At 41.0% G+C, this 19,040-nt stretch overlaps 1 protein-coding gene across 1 annotated transcript in view; it reads left to right on the top strand.

Moving 5' to 3' along the window:
- The window catches only part of HIBADH (3-hydroxyisobutyrate dehydrogenase), a 110,261-nt gene extending 95,581 nt beyond the window's left edge, over window positions 1–14,680 (top strand). Inside the window, exons 7-8 of the mRNA XM_066584752.1 lie at window positions 10,805–10,961; window positions 13,609–14,680. Of these exons, the coding sequence (XP_066440849.1) occupies window positions 10,805–10,961; window positions 13,609–13,767 (316 nt within the window). The 3' untranslated portion in view covers window positions 13,768–14,680. The remainder of the gene's footprint in view (window positions 1–10,804; window positions 10,962–13,608) is intronic.
- Window positions 14,681–19,040: the final 4,360 nt, after the last annotated feature.

Consider the following 19,040-nt stretch of genomic DNA (forward strand, 5'->3'; position numbering starts at 1 on the left):
CTTGATGACCAGTAGAGGCTTTACGTTGTGTAGCAAGAGAATCCAGACTCAGGGAAGGGTTAATCATTGCTTTGCTGGTGTGTCAGATCAATGGACACTAAAACACAACAGGAGTAAAGGCCCCTTTTATATGGGGGGATAATCCCTAAACGATTGTACAAACAGTTGTTCTGGAACAATGCCCTATGTTAACATGTCTTACAATGAATTGACAACATGCCTGTTTATCACTGATCACACTTTCTATGTGGACATAAAAATCATTTGTCAGCAGTACACCGCCTCCTGTAAATGGGATGTGCAGCTGGCAATAATGCAAACTGTATGGGAAAGAACATTTAGTTCCTACACTTAAAAAGAAGTGAACGAGCGCTGATCGGCTTGCCATATTGTCATTGTAAATGAGCCTCAACTCAGGACCAAATGCAGACTAGAGTAGGCCACCAGGATCAAAGACAAGAAGTATGTACTCTATTAGAGTTGAGCGAATGTACTCTGCCGAACTTGATGCTTGTTCGAGTATTGGCATTCTCGATGGTGCTCGTTACTCAAATGAACATCGTGCCGTGTTCGACCCCGCCCCAGAGAGAGAGAGAGAGAGAACACGAACAAAAAAGAAAAAAAAAGCTCGGCACCCGGCGTCCCACATACAAAAATGCTCGAGTCTCCCATTGTAGCCAATGGGGTTTGTTACTCGAGTAGAGCTCTCAAATTTTACAAAAAGCTTGACTCGAACAACAAGGACCCGAGCATTTGGGTGCTCACTCATCTCTATACTCTATACTTTATTTTTTTGTATAGGTGGCACTACCCATTCTCTCTTCTAAATTCCAGAAAGTAGATTAGAAGCTCCTTCACATGCCTACTGTTTTTACCTTGGAATTTTGGCAAAAACCAATAAAATCATAGATTAGTATGGTTGGCTGTAATTGTTCAATTTTTATGCCTTAAGTAAATGAAAACCTATATATCTTTTTAAGTTACAACTTTTAGTTCTATTTTGGGAAGGCTGTGTAAGATTCTACATGGTGGCCATAATGACGCCTACTATGGTTTTTAAGTTTTCACAGACTGCAGATTGATACTCTTCTTCCCTATTACTGTGAAACTTCCAAAGAGTCTCAAAGAGTTTTGGGAGCCTTAATGGCGTTCTTATTTGTTGTACGGCTTTCCCAGAAACTAAAATAACAGAGAAATGGATGAATAACATTTTAACTAACTAAGTAGAGGAAGACACCTTAAAGATGACGCATTTGCCTGGGAGAGACCTTGATAGCGCAGTAGAACTGCCTTGTGTCTTGTTGCTGTGCTCAGTCTTGCCATGGTGTATATGACGTAACGTGAAACGGTCTTCCTCAACCTTCCCCTTTTTGTAGCAGAGTTTGGCTGTTCCTCGCCCACTTTTAAGCCTCCTACACAGCTGTTTCTGTTTCCGTTAATGACTGTGTTTCAACCTACATATGAAAATGGTGATCATTATCACCTATTTGGTGTAATTGGATAATCCGACACCTGACTAATCTTACAAAATCCCTGACTATGCAAGTGTACCTAGAAGAACTGATGCTGTCTTGAAGGCAAAGGGCAGTCACACTAATACTGATTTCATTTGATTTTGCTTTTGTTCATTCACTTTACATTTTGTTAAGATCTTGGACTACAGTTGTTTCCTAGAATTCGCTCTACATGGTTCTTTGAATATTTGGTGAGGCTTAAAACACCCAGTAAGGGGTGACATTTAAGAATTTTTCTAACATAGATTTAGCAGACTATATATTTTAGTTGTATTGATCTAGATTCCCTATTAGCTAGACGCTGGTTGTTCAGCACATTGAAGCTTGTTTATAGATGTTGATTATATACCCTGTTTCCCTGAAAATAAGACAGTGTCTTATATTAATTTTTGCTCAAAAAGATTTCACTTTTTTACATGTATAGCTGCCTGGACACTATTTAAATTAACCTTTTTTATTAACTGTAAGCTGGGCTTAATTATGGAGTAGGGCTTATAGTTCAAGAATCCTCAAATCCTGAAAAATCTTTTTGCATCCTGGAAAATCATGCTAGGGATTATTTTCAGGGTAGGTCTTATTTTCCGGGAAATGGGGTGCTCACCGGGATGAGAGATGCATAGTGTTTTTCTTGAACGCTTCAAATAAAATTCCTGTCACAAGTCTTCATGGATACGATGTTTTGTCATGTGTAGAATACATTGTATAGAGTCATCGGCAGGTAGTGCAGCATGTTGAGCAATTAACTCACTCTAAATACACAGGTACAAATAATGACATGTTGGACCTGCACTTTGTACTCCAGAGCTGTTCTTCCTACGGTAACTGAGGACAGAATATTGCAAGTATAGCCAGCCATATTTAGAAAATATTGAGAAAACTCTTTAGTCACTTTGCACGCCGCTCCCATAATTTCTCAGCTATGCCTACTTAAAGAGAACTTGCGACTGGGTTCATGCTGCCCAAACTGAGGGCAACATGAAGAGGTATGCCTATTACCCTCTATGGTGTTCTGAGATGCTGCGGCATTGAAGAATAAACACACTCTGAGTTTGAATTCAAAACGAAGCTTCGAGTCAAACTTCAAAGAGCAGCGTTTTAGAATAAAACCTACAGGGGGCACTGTGCATACCTGTCCGTGGTTCATAATGCCTGTGATTAGGGTTACATGAACGCACTGACATGTTCCCTGTAAAGCAGGGGTGTTAAGCTCATTTTCACAAAAGGCTGCATCAGCATTATGGTTGCCTTCAAAGGGCCACTTATAAGGGCTCATTCACATGGGTGTATTTGCACCTTGTATTACATGAGTAATACAAACAGCTTAATCCCTATTGATTTGCATTGGGGTATTCAGACGTGCATTTTGCATCCGTATTCGTTGCATATGTTTGCATGAAGGCAGGAGAAATCTATAGGACCTCCCTGCATTTTTTTTCCTTTTTTCCTTTTTTTTTTGCGCAAGTCAAAATATGTGGTGAATATGTACAGTTTTGGTCTGTGAAAACTCAGATTTCATGGACTTAAACTGTGTACACTGGTCTGAATGAGCCATTAATGTAACTAGTCCTTAAGATGGCTATGGAGCTCTATGCAACTACAATGGTGTTTCACCCCTTCTCTTTAGTCACCCTTCAAGGTAGGAAGCTCAGTGCTAAAGTGCCTGGACAGGACTGTCAGAGCTGTGCCGCCACTGTGAGTGGCTGAACAGAGCGGTGTGGAAGTGTACCCCAGAGGTCACAATCCAAGATGGCACCTGCTCCCTGTAATGGCACTGCCCTATCTGCAAAGCACTGTCTGCATCCTCTGTTGCGGGCCACATAAATTGACGTGGCCTTGAGTTTGACACGTGCTGTAAAATGTATCTAACTTTTTCGGATGACTTTTCAGAATAAGCTGCTATGTGTACATGAGGAAAAACAGTATATCTGGCCATTGTATAACTTGTTTTCCTCTGTGCTGGCTCTGTCTCTAATTTTCAGTCTACCCTGAATCGGTGGGTGGAAGCTAGCTGTTATGATGTGTGCCATACACTGCATGTGGAGAAAATGGATTCTGCTCCCTAACTGACTGCGACACTCGCATAAATATCTGTATGGAGAGCACTAGTGAAGTATTGAGTAGTATAGATGTGATTTCAGTAGCTGTAACATAGTAAATAACTCACTATTAGCTGCAGCAGCCACATCTGTGTCCCTCTTCTTCTTCTGCTTCTGTCTCCCTTCTTCCTCTTCTCTCTATAGACTTCTGTGGGCAGCATGAAATATCACATCCTCCATTTCCTGTAATCTGTCTTGGTGTCTGTTGTAAAGTTAAGGCTATTTCTAGTAACAGGCAGTGAACAACAAGCGAGAAATAAGGGAGACCCTTAGTGGATAGCTCTTTAGAGAGATTTTTGGCACAAAAATGTCATTTTAAAGAGGTCGTACCAGAATTTCAAGTTATCCTTTGTCCTGTGGATAGGGGATAACTTGCTGAGTAGTGGGGGTTTTGCTGCTGAGACCCTCGCTAATCTCGAAAATAGGACTCTCATGTCCTGTTCTCCTGTCACAGGGGAAGTCGCTTCTTCTGCAGTGATGTCACTGAATAGAATGCTGGCCGCGCATGCACAGTCTCCTCCTCTCTGCGGGAGTGCAGTAATCCCAAAGTGATGATGATGGGAGGACACTGGACCCCCATTCTTGGGATCAGTGGGGGTCTCAGTGGTGAGACACCCCCACCTCCCCCAACGATCAGCAAGTTTTCCCCTATACTATGAAATTCTGGTACAACCCCTTTAAATAAAATGATTTGCACTTTTGCTCATTCAAAGAAGTACAAATCTGTTAAAAAGTTTGTGATAATTTAATATTGTGGATCCGGAGTATGAAAATGGGATTCAATGTGTGTTTAACGTGTTTGCTTTTGACTTTAAAGGCTCAATCACACAAGTATATGTAGAATGCATGTTGAGCACTTATTTTTTTGCCTAAATAATAGACTTTTTCACCTGCATGGAGAAATAACACAGCATGTCCTAATTTGGTGTGTATTACGCACCATTATCATAGTCTGGTGCATTAAATACACATTACATGTGTATTGTCTGCGTACTGCGTATTAAGCGCTTATCTGAGTGAGCACTAATAATTTCATATAAGAAATTAACTCACTTAGACACAAAGCACTTAAGGCTGACATTCCCCTGGCAGTTGTATATGTATCATAGATGTCCATCATAGGTATCTGAACTGCAGGTAATACTGGCGTCTTCCTATCTGGCCTCCAGAGCCTGGGGCGGAAACCACTGCCTCTGAACCCTTATAGCTGATTCGCATGACATTTTGGGTTTCCAGACCTATATCTGTCTGTGAATCAGTTCTCTTTGCCTGTGCAAAAGGTAAAGCGAAAGAAGAATTCTAATAAACCCTTACCAGTTTGGCATGTATGTGGTGGTATCCAGTCCACCCTTACCATCTGTAACAATATTGGGACACCAACTTTTCAGACAACTTATGCTCATCAAATTATGTGTGTGTGTCTCATCAATCTTCTAACATATACTTTATTTACAGTGGTAAAACAAAAAAAATGAAGTTTGAAGTGCAGCCTCTGCAATCCACTGCTTATTGTTGGGCACTCAGCTTCTCTAGTACTGGGACTTTTGGACATGGTCTTAGCCTCGTCCCCACAGCTCTCTTCACAGGCTAACTTCCTACACTCGCACTGCTCTGCATGCTGCCAGATGTTCTCCGATCTGCAGTCCGTATGTACACAACCACTGCCTCTCCCGATGTTCTATTTCCTTAACTTGGTATGTGCTGTTATCCTTGTGTTGTAAGCATTATATCTGCCTCCAGTTTGCTGTTGCTAAAGCAGCATGACAGATAGATATAATATGCTGTGAATAGAGAAGAGTGAGCATACTTGCTAAGGGCAATTTCTCGAGCGAGCATTGCCCTTAGCAAGTACCTGCCCGCTCGAGAGAAAAGGTTCGGCTGCCGGCGCGGGTGACAGGTGAGTTGCGGCAGTGAGCAAGGGTAGCGGAGAGAGAGATCTCCCCTCCGTTCCTCCCCGCTCTCCCCCACCGCTCCCTGCCCACCGCCGGCAGCCGAACCTTTTCTCTCGAGCGGGCAGGTACTCGATAAGGGCAATGCTCGCTCCAGCAATTGCCCTTAGGCTGGATTCACACGAACGTATATTGGCTCGGTTTTCACGCCGAGCCGATATACATCGTCCTCATCTGCAGGGGGGGAGGATGGAAGAGCCAGGAGCAGGAACTGAGCTCCCTCCCCCTCTGTCTCCTCTCTGCCCCTCTACACTATTTGCAATGGGGGGAGATGGAACGGGGGCGGGGCTAATTCTCAAAACTTAGCCCGTCCCGCCTCCTTTCATTGCAAATAGTGCAGAGGGGCGGAGAGGAGGCAGAGAGGGGGTGGGCGCTCAGATCCTGCTCCTGGCTCTTCCATCCTCCCCCCCCCCCCCCCCCCTTCCCCCTGCAGATGAGGACGACGTATATCGGCTCGGTGTGAAAACAGAGCCGATATACGTTCGTGTGAATCCAGCCCAAGCGAGTATGCTCGCTCATCACTAGCTGTGACCATCCAAATTGTAACATCCTAGTAAAGTAGATAATAAAGATCAATCCAATTAAATAAGCTGTTTGCCCACAGTAAGATGGAGACACATAATGCCTACAACATAAGAATAACTGCACATAGCAGGGTAGGTAAACGTATAAAATCAGGAGGGGCAGAGGTTTTGTACACACTGACTGCAGATCTGAGAGCATGACATACAAAACCTCATTTTAAAAGTTCAAGAATACTTCCCTTCTTTTGATTAGTTCCTTTATAGACAAATAACTTTGTGAGCCGTTTAGGTACCTTCATTTTATTTTTTGCAAGCCTTCTAAATATATGGGGCCAGTTTAAATTGGCCTTGGCTAGACATGTAGTTTCACACAAAAACTATACCGTTTAAAGCAATTCCAGGAAATGTTAGAAATGTGTTCGTGGTGCAGGAGTAAAACCCACCTGAACACGTTGCAGAAAGCACCTTGCCTAAATTCATTCCGATGATCCCACTGTTTCAGTGCCGTGGTGCTAATCTCTGTCTCTCCCAAACCTTCAATTTTGGTAACAAAATTGTGCAAATGATCTTATTTGCTTTCACATAAAATCCGTTCTAGTAGGTAATTTCTTGGCTGCAATCTACATGATCGTATGCCATAATCCTAGTGGTAGAACAAATCAGGTTTCTGCATGGCCAAGCTTTGTTTTATTAGGATCAGTAACCTTATCAGCAGTTGACCCAGAACTCTAGTGCATGTCTGCAAATAGAAGGAGACCATATGTCACATCTCCATGTAAACTGCTTCCTGCTCAGCACAGTTAATGAAGATTTAATAATGAGCATATGTAAGGACTGTACAAGGAGAGCGTTATCTGGATAGGATCTTGTAAACTCTTAACTGGCAGTTTTACTTTGCTAATAGTGTACTTTCTCAGCTCTGTTTCTGGGTGTATAGGAAGTGCTTCCATTTTATGCTTAGAAGTTGTTGTTTTTTCTCTTCTTTGGTCTGCGGTTTTACTTGTTTTTGGCGTATTTTATTTTTCATTTCATTGTAAATGAACATCACATAAAAAATGCCTGCATGATGCATGTACTATATAACACGTTTGTGAAACGTTATGGCTCTACTGCTTGAGTAAATCCCAAATATTTCCCATTGTGCTTTTTAAATCATTTGCCACAAATGGACATCACTAGAGATGAGCGAGTATACTCGCTAAGGCACATTACTCGAGCGAGTAGTGCCTTAGCCGAGTATCTCCCCGCTCGTCTCTAAAGATTCGGGGGCCGGCGCGGGTGACAGGCGAGTTGTGGGGGGGAGAGAGGGAGAGAGAGATCTCCCCACCGGCCCCCGAATCTTTAGAGACGAGCGGGGAGATACTCGGCTAAGGCACTACTCGCTCGAGTAATGTGCCTTAGCAAGTATACTCGCTCATCTCTAGACATCACGCATAATAAAGGTGAAAATTACAGATGATTGTTTTGTATTGCTGGTTAGACCTACTCACTTGGATAGGGCTGAGCTGTAATAGCAGGCAAAACCTATGGAGAAGTTTGCGGTTTCTGGCAAAAAAAAAATAAAAATCTCTTATCCATTGTAGATTGAGTCCCCAAGTTACAACTTTGTTACCTCTCGGGGTAAACTTTGTAAATATTCCTTATACTATGACAACAGGATTCTGTGTTAGGGCATATGAATGTTATAGAGCAAGCTCCCCCACTTGGGACCATCTCGTTGGGCCTGAACTGATAGCCGGTGCATAAGAACAGCTCCTACATGGTAGACCTTCTGCCGTCCTTGTGATTGGCTGTCCTGTAATCCTACATTCCAATTGGCTATTTGCTTGAGGTGCCGAGAGCGGGACTCGGGATGATCAGCTGATTATCCCAAGACCTGCATTCTCAGAGGGGTGTGCATCTTGACACAATTCATTCAAGGGCTCGTGCACATGAGCATACAACAGCTCATACAACCTCAGTGTTGTGTAGAGCCATAATACATCAACATTAGAGGCCGACCGGAGCTTTCTGTAGCTCCTCATTCCTCTAATATTGTGTTTCCGTAGTTTGACAGTCTTTCTTCAGGTTTAAACATATAGTAAGACTCAAGAGTTTTAAAGTTTGAAACCTGTTTCAACTTAAAGGGGCTGTGGAGCATTGGAGCATAGACAACCACACCCAGAATGCGGGGCCTGGGGTAAACCTTGGCTCTTGGCACCTCCAGCAATAAGCTGATTTTGCCGTGTAAAGTCACGACCAGCCACACCTTTCTTTGGCAATCGGGAAATATAGTATTACATAATGGGCATTCACAAGAATGGCCATCCTGTTTTATCAGGACAGAAAATGGTCCACCACAATTAGAGCGGCTCTTTCTTTTGGGTGATAGAGGGGGATCCCAAGTAGGGGACCCTGCTCTATAATGATCATATACCTTAATAGGGTACAGGAGCTGGGCTAGTGATCTTGGCATAACCCCATTACTTGAATTGAACTCAGACTCAAGAAGTCTTTTAAAACCTTTTTTTATCACAAAGTTGCAAAAAATCAAATTTGCTGTTCTGCACAGTTTTTTTTTTTTCTTTACAGAATTGAACAGCCAAAAATGTGGGATGTTCAATCGGAAGCTGCAGTGAATAGAGTCCACACACCTCTGTTAAAATGCCATGGTTTTGTCATGCTAACCCTTTCCAATCCACTGTCTGACGTCTGAAGACATTCTGATTGAAGGCTGTACAGCTCCGATGTCAAAAGACGTCCGGCAGGGTATTCTTACTGTATATTACTGGCCGCTCCGTTGTCGGGGGGCCTCTCCAGCATGTCCCATACCGCAGTACTGGCTTCAGCCAACAGATGGAGCCATTGTATAATGGCAGAAAGAGAAAGCCCCCTAGGAAACCCTGAATCCAAAATTGGATTGCAAAGGGTTAAAAGAATCTGAAAAGGTGAATCGTTTCAGATTGATTTTGACCTCTAATGTGACAATTCCATTAAAAAACAAACCAAAATGTTTTAGGGAGGGGAAAAAAAAATACTAACGCAGATGTCGGCTGTGTCCTATAGCCGACATCTGCTCATAACAGCTCCGATGAGCCACGCCGCTCATCGGAGCTGTTAACCCTTTAAATGCTTGTTAGGCACTCTGCATAGGCAACAATGCAAAGTAAAATAAATAACCTATGCAATGAGGGTATGGGACTTCAATGGCATCAACCCTGACGGACGTTTTAGTGATATCGCCTTTGACCTCCCACTCCCCCAGGCAAACAGGGTCTTGCCAAAACGTACATCGGGGCTGAAGCAATATTGTGTCCCTTACATTCATCGCATGGATTAAGTATGTATTTTACTTTGCATTATATTTGATATCCTATTTGCACCTTATGTTGTATGATGGAATATCTTATGTATGGGGACAATATTCTAATTGCAGTACTTTATGACTTCAGATCATGGTTCAGTTTTTTATATATCTGTGGTGCTCTATTCTCTTTAAGTTTGAATGTAGTTTATCATATTTTTATTATATTGGCGGTATGCACATTTTCTTTTCTTTTTGGTTTGGGGCTATATTGTGTAGCCACTTTATGCATTAACATTGGAACTTATTAGTTAGATTGTTTTTGGATTATGGTGCTCTACTTTCCCACTATTGTGCAGTGGTGCTTAAAAGTTTTTGAACCCTTTTTGAATTTTCCGTATTTCTGTTTTTGTTTTTGTTTCAAGTCGATGAATGAGATTTTACAAATTTTCTTCACATGTCGCAGATTTTTTTTTTTCTGCTGCGGGTTAATATGGAATTTTGTCCCGTGTGAAGGTACCTTTAAAGTAGATGGAGATAAAAGTCCAATATCACTTGTCTGTGAGTGGCATAAGTATGTGAACCTTTGCTTGCAGTATCTGCCGTGACCGCCTTGTGCAGCAATATCTGTATCTAAACATTTGAGTAATTGTTGATTAGTCCTGTGCATCGGCTTAGAGGAGTTTTAGCCCGTTTCTCTGTACAAAACCGCTTCTGCTCTGTTATGTTGGTGGATTTCCTCCCAGAACTCCTCCTCTCTTCAGGACAGTCCACAACATTTCTATAGGATTAAGGTCAGGATAGGACTTGTCCATTCCAAAATGTCAACTTGGGTGCTTTTGGTCGTCGTCTTGACGCATGACCCACGTTCTGTTTGGTGAGCTGAAACTCAAGAGATGTCCTGTAGGTTTGATTTGCTCTGTACCACAATGTTGCAGGACCTCAATGTACCGCAATACAGTGATTGCGCTTACTGCATGTTCATGAAGACGTAGTTTGGCTACCGTTTTTCAACATTGGCTTCCTTTTTATATATAATCTTTTTACCTTTTTCTCTGTTTTTAGAAATGTCTATATTTTGTTTCAGCCGAGTACGATCCGTCTGGTGAAGTCTTCTGGTGTACGCTTCGTGTTTCATTAACCTCTTGCACATTTGCTGCGGTTATTTGGATATATTAGCTGGAATGAAACCACTCGGATCGTTGTGTAGCATATGTGCTAAATCTCGAAATAGAAGCTGTAAACAAAGAAGCATAACATGATGATGGATTTATGCCTTTTAATTTATATTGGCTAGTCTATTTTTCATATCAACACTCTACCATTTTTGGACATCTAATAAAGAGTGAAAAATGACATTGTATCGCTTGTGTGTAAAACAATTCATCCGTGTCTGGACGCATTTGGACATTAATATGCTTTCCTTGACCCTTTATAGATTAGGGCTTGACCCAAAGCTGTTGGCCAAAATCTTGAACATGAGCTCTGGACGTTGCTGGTCAAGCGATACCTATAACCCCGTACCTGGGGTGATGGAAGGCGTTCCTTCAGCCAATAATTACCAGGGTGGATTTGGAACAACTCTTATGGCAAAGGTAGGTAATTATGCAAATTGATGTGATGCATTGCTTCTGGGTATAAAAGCTCATTAAATTGGCAATACTAGGTAGGTATATTATGTTTGGAAAATAATAAAGTGTTTAATCAATTGAGTGCTTTTGGGTGACCTTTATATACAGAATGGTCTCCCGCGAGAGAAGGGGTAATAGTTGTTATGAATTGTACAATCAATCAAATTGAATGTGAATTAAATAACTTTTTATTTCATTCTGCTAGAATGCATAAGACTGTGAGACCCTGTAAATGCACCGTAGTAATGGACAGGGATTTAGTCAGACGCCTGTCCATAGGTTTCTTTTCACTAAACTTTTTAATATGTTGTTTGTTCTGTTATTTTTGCCAGTCATCCACTACATTCAGTGATTTTATATGTTGTGATCCGTAGACCCTTGTATACTTCGTGACTTTAGTTCAAGGCTTAGAATTCATTGTTCAAACCCATTGATTTGGGTGGGACTGATCAGCTAATGGGTGATAAGTCACTGCATAAGTGGCTTATCTCCCTCCGCATTCGGAACACACGATCGCTCAGCCAAGCTCACTTGTATGGAGATGTCTTGCAAGATGGTTGTTTCACCGACTCTATCTTGTATGTATGGGCAGCCTTAAAATGTATTTCTTTCATGAAGTTCTTGTAATTGGTAGAATAGCTTGCCTGCGCATCATTTGCCACCTTCCTCCTCTATTAATGTACTGGTACCATGCCACCAATTATTTATTAATCGCTTAACGCTACAATGTGTACTCGTACATTTACATCCTGGAGGTTCGGGGTTTGTATGGAGGGCGATCGAGGGTCGATCCTGCTCCCTATAATGCGGGTGCCATAAGTTTCTTATATCCAATCTGTTAACCCTTGAAATGCCATCATCAATTCTGACAACGGCATTTAAATGACCCTATCCATGGTCATGGGTCCTAAATGGCCCCCACGATGAGATGGTGGCGTGCCATAAGGTTGTCTTGGCAGATGGGGTGCCTTTTGAAAGCCCCTAGGGCTGCCATTGCAAATTGTATATCAACCCATAGCCATGGCGTGGCTTGGTAGATTGCCTGTCAGATAACGGTATAGTGTAATGCTATGGCATTATATTATACCTCAGGAACTATCAAACCAACGTGAGCTTTTGGCCCCTATAACAACTAAAAAAAAAAGAAATGTAAAAATTCATTTTAATACCTTTTTTTTTATTTTTTAAATAATTAATAAAGCTTTTTAAAAGTGAAAAAAACATTAATTTTTTTTTGTTGCTTTTTTAGAGTTTTTTATTTTGTATTACTGTGTCCATAAAACTCCGATATATAAAAGTAACTCATGAACCCACACGGTGAGCATTGTCAGAGAAAAAAATAACACCAGAATTGCGCTATTTTTGGTCATTCGGTCTCTAAGAAAAGATGCCATATAATGACTTTTTGTGCTCCAAAATGGAAAACTACAGGACATCCCGCAAAAAAAAGTCATTGCACAATTATGTCGACAGAAAAATAAAAGTTATGACTGGTCAAAGATAAAATAATTTAAAAAAAATAAAATATCTTTGAAGAAAAAAAATTAATGGCATAATTTTTTTATTTTTTTTCTCCACTTAGAATTTTTAAAAAGTTTTTCAGTACATTATATGATACATTAAATATTACCATTTGAAAAATATAACTTTTCCTGCAAAAAACCCAATCCCTCAGACAGCTACGTGGATGGATAAATAAGAGAGGATATTTTATAAAAGTGGGGAGGAAAAAACTAATTTAGAAAGGACCACGTCCTTAAGGGGTTAAACATTTCAGCAGCGTGGGACGAGCCTTCCTGAACATCGGTGATGGAGGTGTAGTCATGTTTATATTGAACATTGTGTAGGGCAAGAATCCTATCAAGATGATAGATGGTGGCAACCTATTAGGAGTCGGGGGATCATTGATATTCCTGAGAAAAGCAAGTTTATCAATTTCGGCTGGAATATCTATTCAAACATTCACAATATAAAGATGAAAGTCGGCCTGTGCGGTATAACGCTCCCATCGTTTTCAGTGGAGCTTCTCAGACAGCCACTTGATTGCGGCGCTTTCCAGCGACATGATTTTCGAGCGGAACCTGTTCTACTTTTGACATTTAACGCACCTCATCCATGTTGCCGTGTGCTGCAGCCGAAAGTGAAAGTAAACTCACAGCGCTTTGCTGAACGCCTGTGTGAGGGAGGCCTAAGTCTCAGTTAAAGGTGTATTGCCATCTCGGAAACTTTTTAGAATTTTTTTTTTAATTTTTTTAAAAAATTCTACAGGATATGCCAAAAATGTCTGATGGGTGCGGTTCCCACTTCTGCATACTGACACTGATGTACTGCCTGTTATGTTATTTATCTGAATAAACCTATAAGCTCCACCCCTCAGACTCATTCTGAGGTGTGGAATTGATTTACTCATTCACATTAATAACATTTTATGGAAAATGGGAGGAAACCCTAAGCAAGTAAGACGGTTACATTTAATTGAGTGTCCTCCCAAAAAATCTAAGCCATCAATGAATTGTTGGCTTATGCTCTTTAACATTCCCTTTCAATTTTTGCTGCAAGTAAAATTATTGTATTGTGCTGTACATTAACTAATATTTTGTTTTTGTTACAGGATCTGGGTTTAGCCCAAGACTCTGCTACAGACACCAAGAGTCCAATCCCACTGGGATCCCTCTCACATCAGGTGTACAGACTAATGTGTGCCAAGGGCTACGCCCAGAAGGACTTCTCTTCAGTCTTCCAATTTTTACGTGAAGAAGAAAATTTGTGAGCATAGCTATGGAAGATCCACTTTTTTGCGGAATAGTAACTGACAAACTTTAAAGGGAATCTGTCAGCTGGAACATGCTGTCCAAACTGCAGGCAACATGTTATAGAGCAGGAGGAGCCGAGCAGATTGATATATAGTTTTATGGGGAAAGATTCAGTATACCATGTATTTTATTCATTTATACCTTTACACATTCTGAGCTGAACCATCCAGTGGGCGGAGCTATCAGTGAGTAACCGGACCGCCCATTGGACTGTTCAGCTCAGAATGTTCAAAGGTCTAAATGAATAAAACACTAGTTCTACTGAATATTTCCCCATAAAACAATATATCAAACTGCTCAGCTTTTCCTGCTCTATAACATCATGCCTGCAGTTTGAACAGCGTTTTCGAGCTGATAGATCCCCTTTAAGAGATGTGGGAAAATGTAAGAGTTTTAATAACCTCTTTGCAAAAGTGATATTTTGAACACAGCAATCCTCTTGTTGACTGTTTCAATAGTAAGTGCTTAGGCAATTTTTCATAATTGCTGTACAGTAAGGTTACAAAACCTGCCCTAATGTCTTCTCACTCGTTACTCCGTATTTAGAGGACTGAACCTGAGGTCACAGAATTCTGCATTATTTTATACAGCTGCAAGGCATCATGTTGTATTTAGGAAGCATTGTGTATGTTTGTGATCCCGTATAAGTCTGTTACTAAAGTATGTGCTTTATCGGTTGTTGGTAATAAGGATTTTTTTTTTCTGGATTTTTTATTTTTTTTTTGATAAGAATTATCATGGTCGTCTTTAATAAACAAATAGAACAAACTGTTGTCTTTCGTCACCCGCTGCTGTATTCAGTCCTGGTACAAAGTGGGTTGAAGAAAAGCTCATTTCCATGTATATTCTTAATAAACTTTAACTATCAAACTTCTCTTCCAATGAATTTGATTTTCTTAGAACTTATATGTTCTAAATATTGCAAAAGTTTTAATATACTGTGTTGGACATAAGAATCCTCAACCAGAAATTAACTTGTATGAGTGTGTTGTGGGCATGCTCTAGGACCTGCGCAGGGAAAGAAGAACCAGGCTTTCCCCCCGTGATTTGACATCAATGGGTGGCATCCTTCGGCATGAAAAAATAACACGATGAACATAAAAATTTGGTTTAAGCAATTTCTTCTGAGAATGAATCCCCTCTAAGGCCTTCCTTACACAGACTTTTTTTTTTTTTTTTTTTACAGCGCTTAGCACTGCCTTTTCGGCACAGCACTAAATGCTGTACAGGGCTCTCATTTATTTCAATGGGGCTGTTCTCACAAGCGTCAAAACAGCGATGCATGTCCTATCTTTGGCTGTTTTCAGCCCTGCGTCTCCTATGGAAATGAATGGGCAGCGTTGCTGAAAGCGTGGAACAACTTGGTGCCGCGTTTTGGGCAGCGCTAGCAGCACTACCTAAAAAAGTTATGCTCACCGATCATGATGCTTAACGGGGCTCCCGGCACTTGTCAGAGGTTGTTTTGCTAGTGATGAGGTTTGAAGACCCCGCCTCCAGCAAGAGATTGCTCTGATTGGCTAGTCCAGCGCCAATCACAGCCAGCGTTGGATGCACCAATCACAGTCATTCAATCAGAGCAAGCTCTTGCTGGAGGCGTGGCCTTGAAGCCCCGTTACCAGCAAGAGATGCTCTGCAGGCACAGACACGTGCCAGGAAGCTGCAGGGATGGTGGAGGGCGCCTACTAGGTGAGTATTTATTTGAATTTTTTTTTTTTCTCAGCTTCCTTGGCTGCGTTATGCCAAATCGCTGGCATAACGCATGCCAGCGCTGCTGAAATCCCAGTAAATGTCTATGTGAGGGGGAGGCCTAAGACTGGCTTCTCTCACATTCTAGTTCACATATGGGAATTTGTTACAGTAGTCCTTTCTTCCCCTTGCATTGCATAAGAAATGGTCACAAGACCAATCTGTTGCGATCACCATAAGACCTCATAGGACCCATGCACACAGCAAAACCATGTGCAACAAGACTGCATGGGGATACATAAAGTCCAGTTCTGTATTATGTAGCTGATGGTGCTGCATTGGCTGAAATATGTTACCTTATATTGCTGAGAAGGAAGAATACCTCTATAATGCAGGCAATGAAATAGAATTTTATTGAATCAGACACACATGAAAGTATAGAATCCACTCCTCTTTTTCCACAGCGTGTAAATTAGGTTTTATAAAACCATATTCATATACATTGTGCTGTATATTTGAAATATTTAGTCTGGATTCAGCACTCCTAATCCGTAAACCAATCTCCTACATGTGAAAGGCTAGTCGGTGATGGTGGGAGCCATAGAGGAAGTGTCATTTGCAGCCCAATGTTTCTTAAATGTATCAGAATTCATATTGGATGATAATGAACTATAAGTTTTTGTTTGCCGTGTGTTAGAAATTTCAACCATTTTCCTTTGGTTCGCCCATTTATCCATGCCCTCTCTGTCGCCAATTCCACATTTCTGTATTTTAAATTGATACCAAAAACAGGACAGAGCACTATGGGTAAAACTGCTAGTAGAACTAACTAGCGATGTAGTACTGTAAAATAAAAGTTAAAAGGAAAGCTTTCAGCTTGGTCATTATTTAGACCGCTCTACCCAAAGAGTGTTTCTAGTCTAAATCCAAATATGTGTTATGCAAAATAAGTTCATGTAAAGCAGGTAATTAAACGCTATTGCCAATTTGCTTTTGACAATCTGCACATATCTCAGACATTGCTCTTTTACACGCGATTATCACTCAAAATTCGTTCAAATGGCTGAAAGTGAGCGATAGTCGTTACGTGTAAATGTGGGCAGTCGTGCATTTTTCATTCATCACTGACTTTTAGTCCGCATAAAGACCGTTGTTGGGCTGTTCGTTTTTCACATGGTTGAAATGACAATCGTTCAAATTTTACGTACGGAATGTAATTTTCTCACTTTCTGGTGTCATAGAAACGTGAAATTTGGCACGAGCATTGATTATGTCATAAATAAGAAAAGTTAATGGGTCCCAACTCGATTATTTAATTCTAGCGCAAAAGAATTAGCGTCGAACTTTTACGTACATAATCTAAATCTCTCACTTCCCAATGTCATAGAAACATGAAATTTGCCATAAGCATTGACTATGTCATAAATAGGAAAAGTTAATGGGTCCCACCTCGATTGTTCAATTCTAAGCGCAAAAGAATTAGCGTCCACATTTTACGTACAAAATCTAATTCTCTCACTTCCCGATGTCCTAGAAACTTGAAATTTGGCACGGGCATTGATTATGTCATAAATAGGAAAAGCTAATGGGTCCCAAGTCGATTATTCAATTCTAAGTGCAAAAGAATTGGCGTCCAAATTTTACGTGCGTAATCTAATTCTCTCACTTCCTGATGTCATTTTATATAAAGGAAACGTCGCATGGTTACCTCCCCGTGGTGTTTCCTGGGTAACGCAGAGAACTATGCAAAACGGTGAACATATGTTTTTCCAGTATCTCTAAAGTAACCACGACTTCATAAGATTTTCCGTGTGAACACCAGATAAACACCAGTACCAAATTAACTCGGGCGAAGCCAGGTATATCAGCTAGTAATATATGTTTTTTAAATAAATTCATTCTTGTAATGGGGATTTTACCCTTAGCATTGCATGTATGTATTCTGAAAAGAGGCAGCTCATCTCTCCTGTGGACAAAAGTATGACGCATGTTGAAATTCACCTGTCGAATCCTCCTCCTCCCCGTCATCAGAGGATCGGGAGGACTCCATATACATTATCTGGTCGGCCAATGGATATAACCTGCATTATGCTTCCCAAGTGTTGAAGGAAAGCAGAAGCCTTTTAAATTGATGGTGTATTTGAATAGTTAAAAAAATATATTATTGTCAGCTACCGATAACTGTCATTACTTTATGTAACTCCCGTGATGTCGTGACTGTGAAAGTAACACTTGTCTAGAGTAATCTCTCAGCATTTATTGCATTATAGTTGCTTCGGAGTCACCAAGCGCCACCATTGTAACCTCTCTTGCATATGTTGCTTTTATTTAGTTAGCAACCCAATCACTCAGTACTACGGTAGCTATATTAATCATGTTTTTCTATCCATGTTCTCGAAACCTTTAACAATGTGAAATAACTCAAGCCTTCAAACCACTCCTCGGGTATTAAGGTGGCTTCACACACAGCGGTTTTTGGTGCAGTTTTTTGACCCAAAGCTAGAAGTGGATCCTGCAGGAAGGCGAAGTAGAAATCCTTCCTTTATACTTCTCATTCTTTTTTTGTCCACTTCAGGCTTTGGCTCAAAAAGGGCGCATTAAAAACTGCAACTGCATTTTAAGAAAGTGCCGTGGGAAGCTACCTTCAGACGAATGTATTTGCCCACGCAATACGCAGAGAATAGAACTCATTGGTTTCAATTGGTTTGTTCTCCATCCTCTTCTTTTTTTTTTTTTTGCGCACAAAAAAAAGCCGCATGCTCCATTTTTGTGCGCATTTCAGCACCAGAGGTGCAATAAGCTGCACAATTTTGGGGAAAAAATATCTGGACCTCATTAGGTCCTTTAGATCAGGGGTCCCCAACTCCAGTCCTCAGGGACCACCAACAGGTCATGTTTTCAGGATATCCTATGGTAAGAACACCTGTGGCAATGTCTGAGGCATCTGCAATAATTAGATCACCTGTGCAACACTGAGGAAATCCTGAAAACATGACCTGTTGGCGGTCCCTGAGGACTGGAGTTGGGGAACACTGCTTTAGATCATAGCAAGGGGGTATCCTGTGAACAGGCCTTCCTACCGCAAAAAGCACAATAAAATGGGCCAATACATGCACAGAAGCACCTTGTTCGGGGTTCAGTTGCATTGCGCCAAAGTCTGTGCAGCTGCACATATGTTCATGTGAAGCTCCCTACTCCCATATTGATATAGGATTTACAGAGCGCACTAACGTGCTTTTTGGTCTGTATTGGCTTCCAATGCTCAAAGGCTGTGAGAATAGTTTAACGTCACTTTAAAAAAGCAAGATGGACAACCGTAAACACTATGTATACTGTTTTATCTGCGGTTTATATTGAAACTTAATGCAGGTCCTTGTCAATAACCTGCCTAATATACCGATATTTGGTCACCTTAAGACATTACTTAGTTGGTGGGGTTTTTTTTTGTTTTTTTTTAAGCGTCCTAAATTGCATATACAAAGAGCCACAGCGGTTTGACCTGTTTATTCTTTTTGCGTCATTTTGTATTGGTATTTTTCCTAAC

The sequence above is a fragment of the Eleutherodactylus coqui genome, chromosome 12 (genome assembly GCF_035609145.1).
Source record: "Eleutherodactylus coqui strain aEleCoq1 chromosome 12, aEleCoq1.hap1, whole genome shotgun sequence".
Taxonomy (NCBI): Eukaryota; Metazoa; Chordata; class Amphibia; order Anura; family Eleutherodactylidae; genus Eleutherodactylus; species Eleutherodactylus coqui.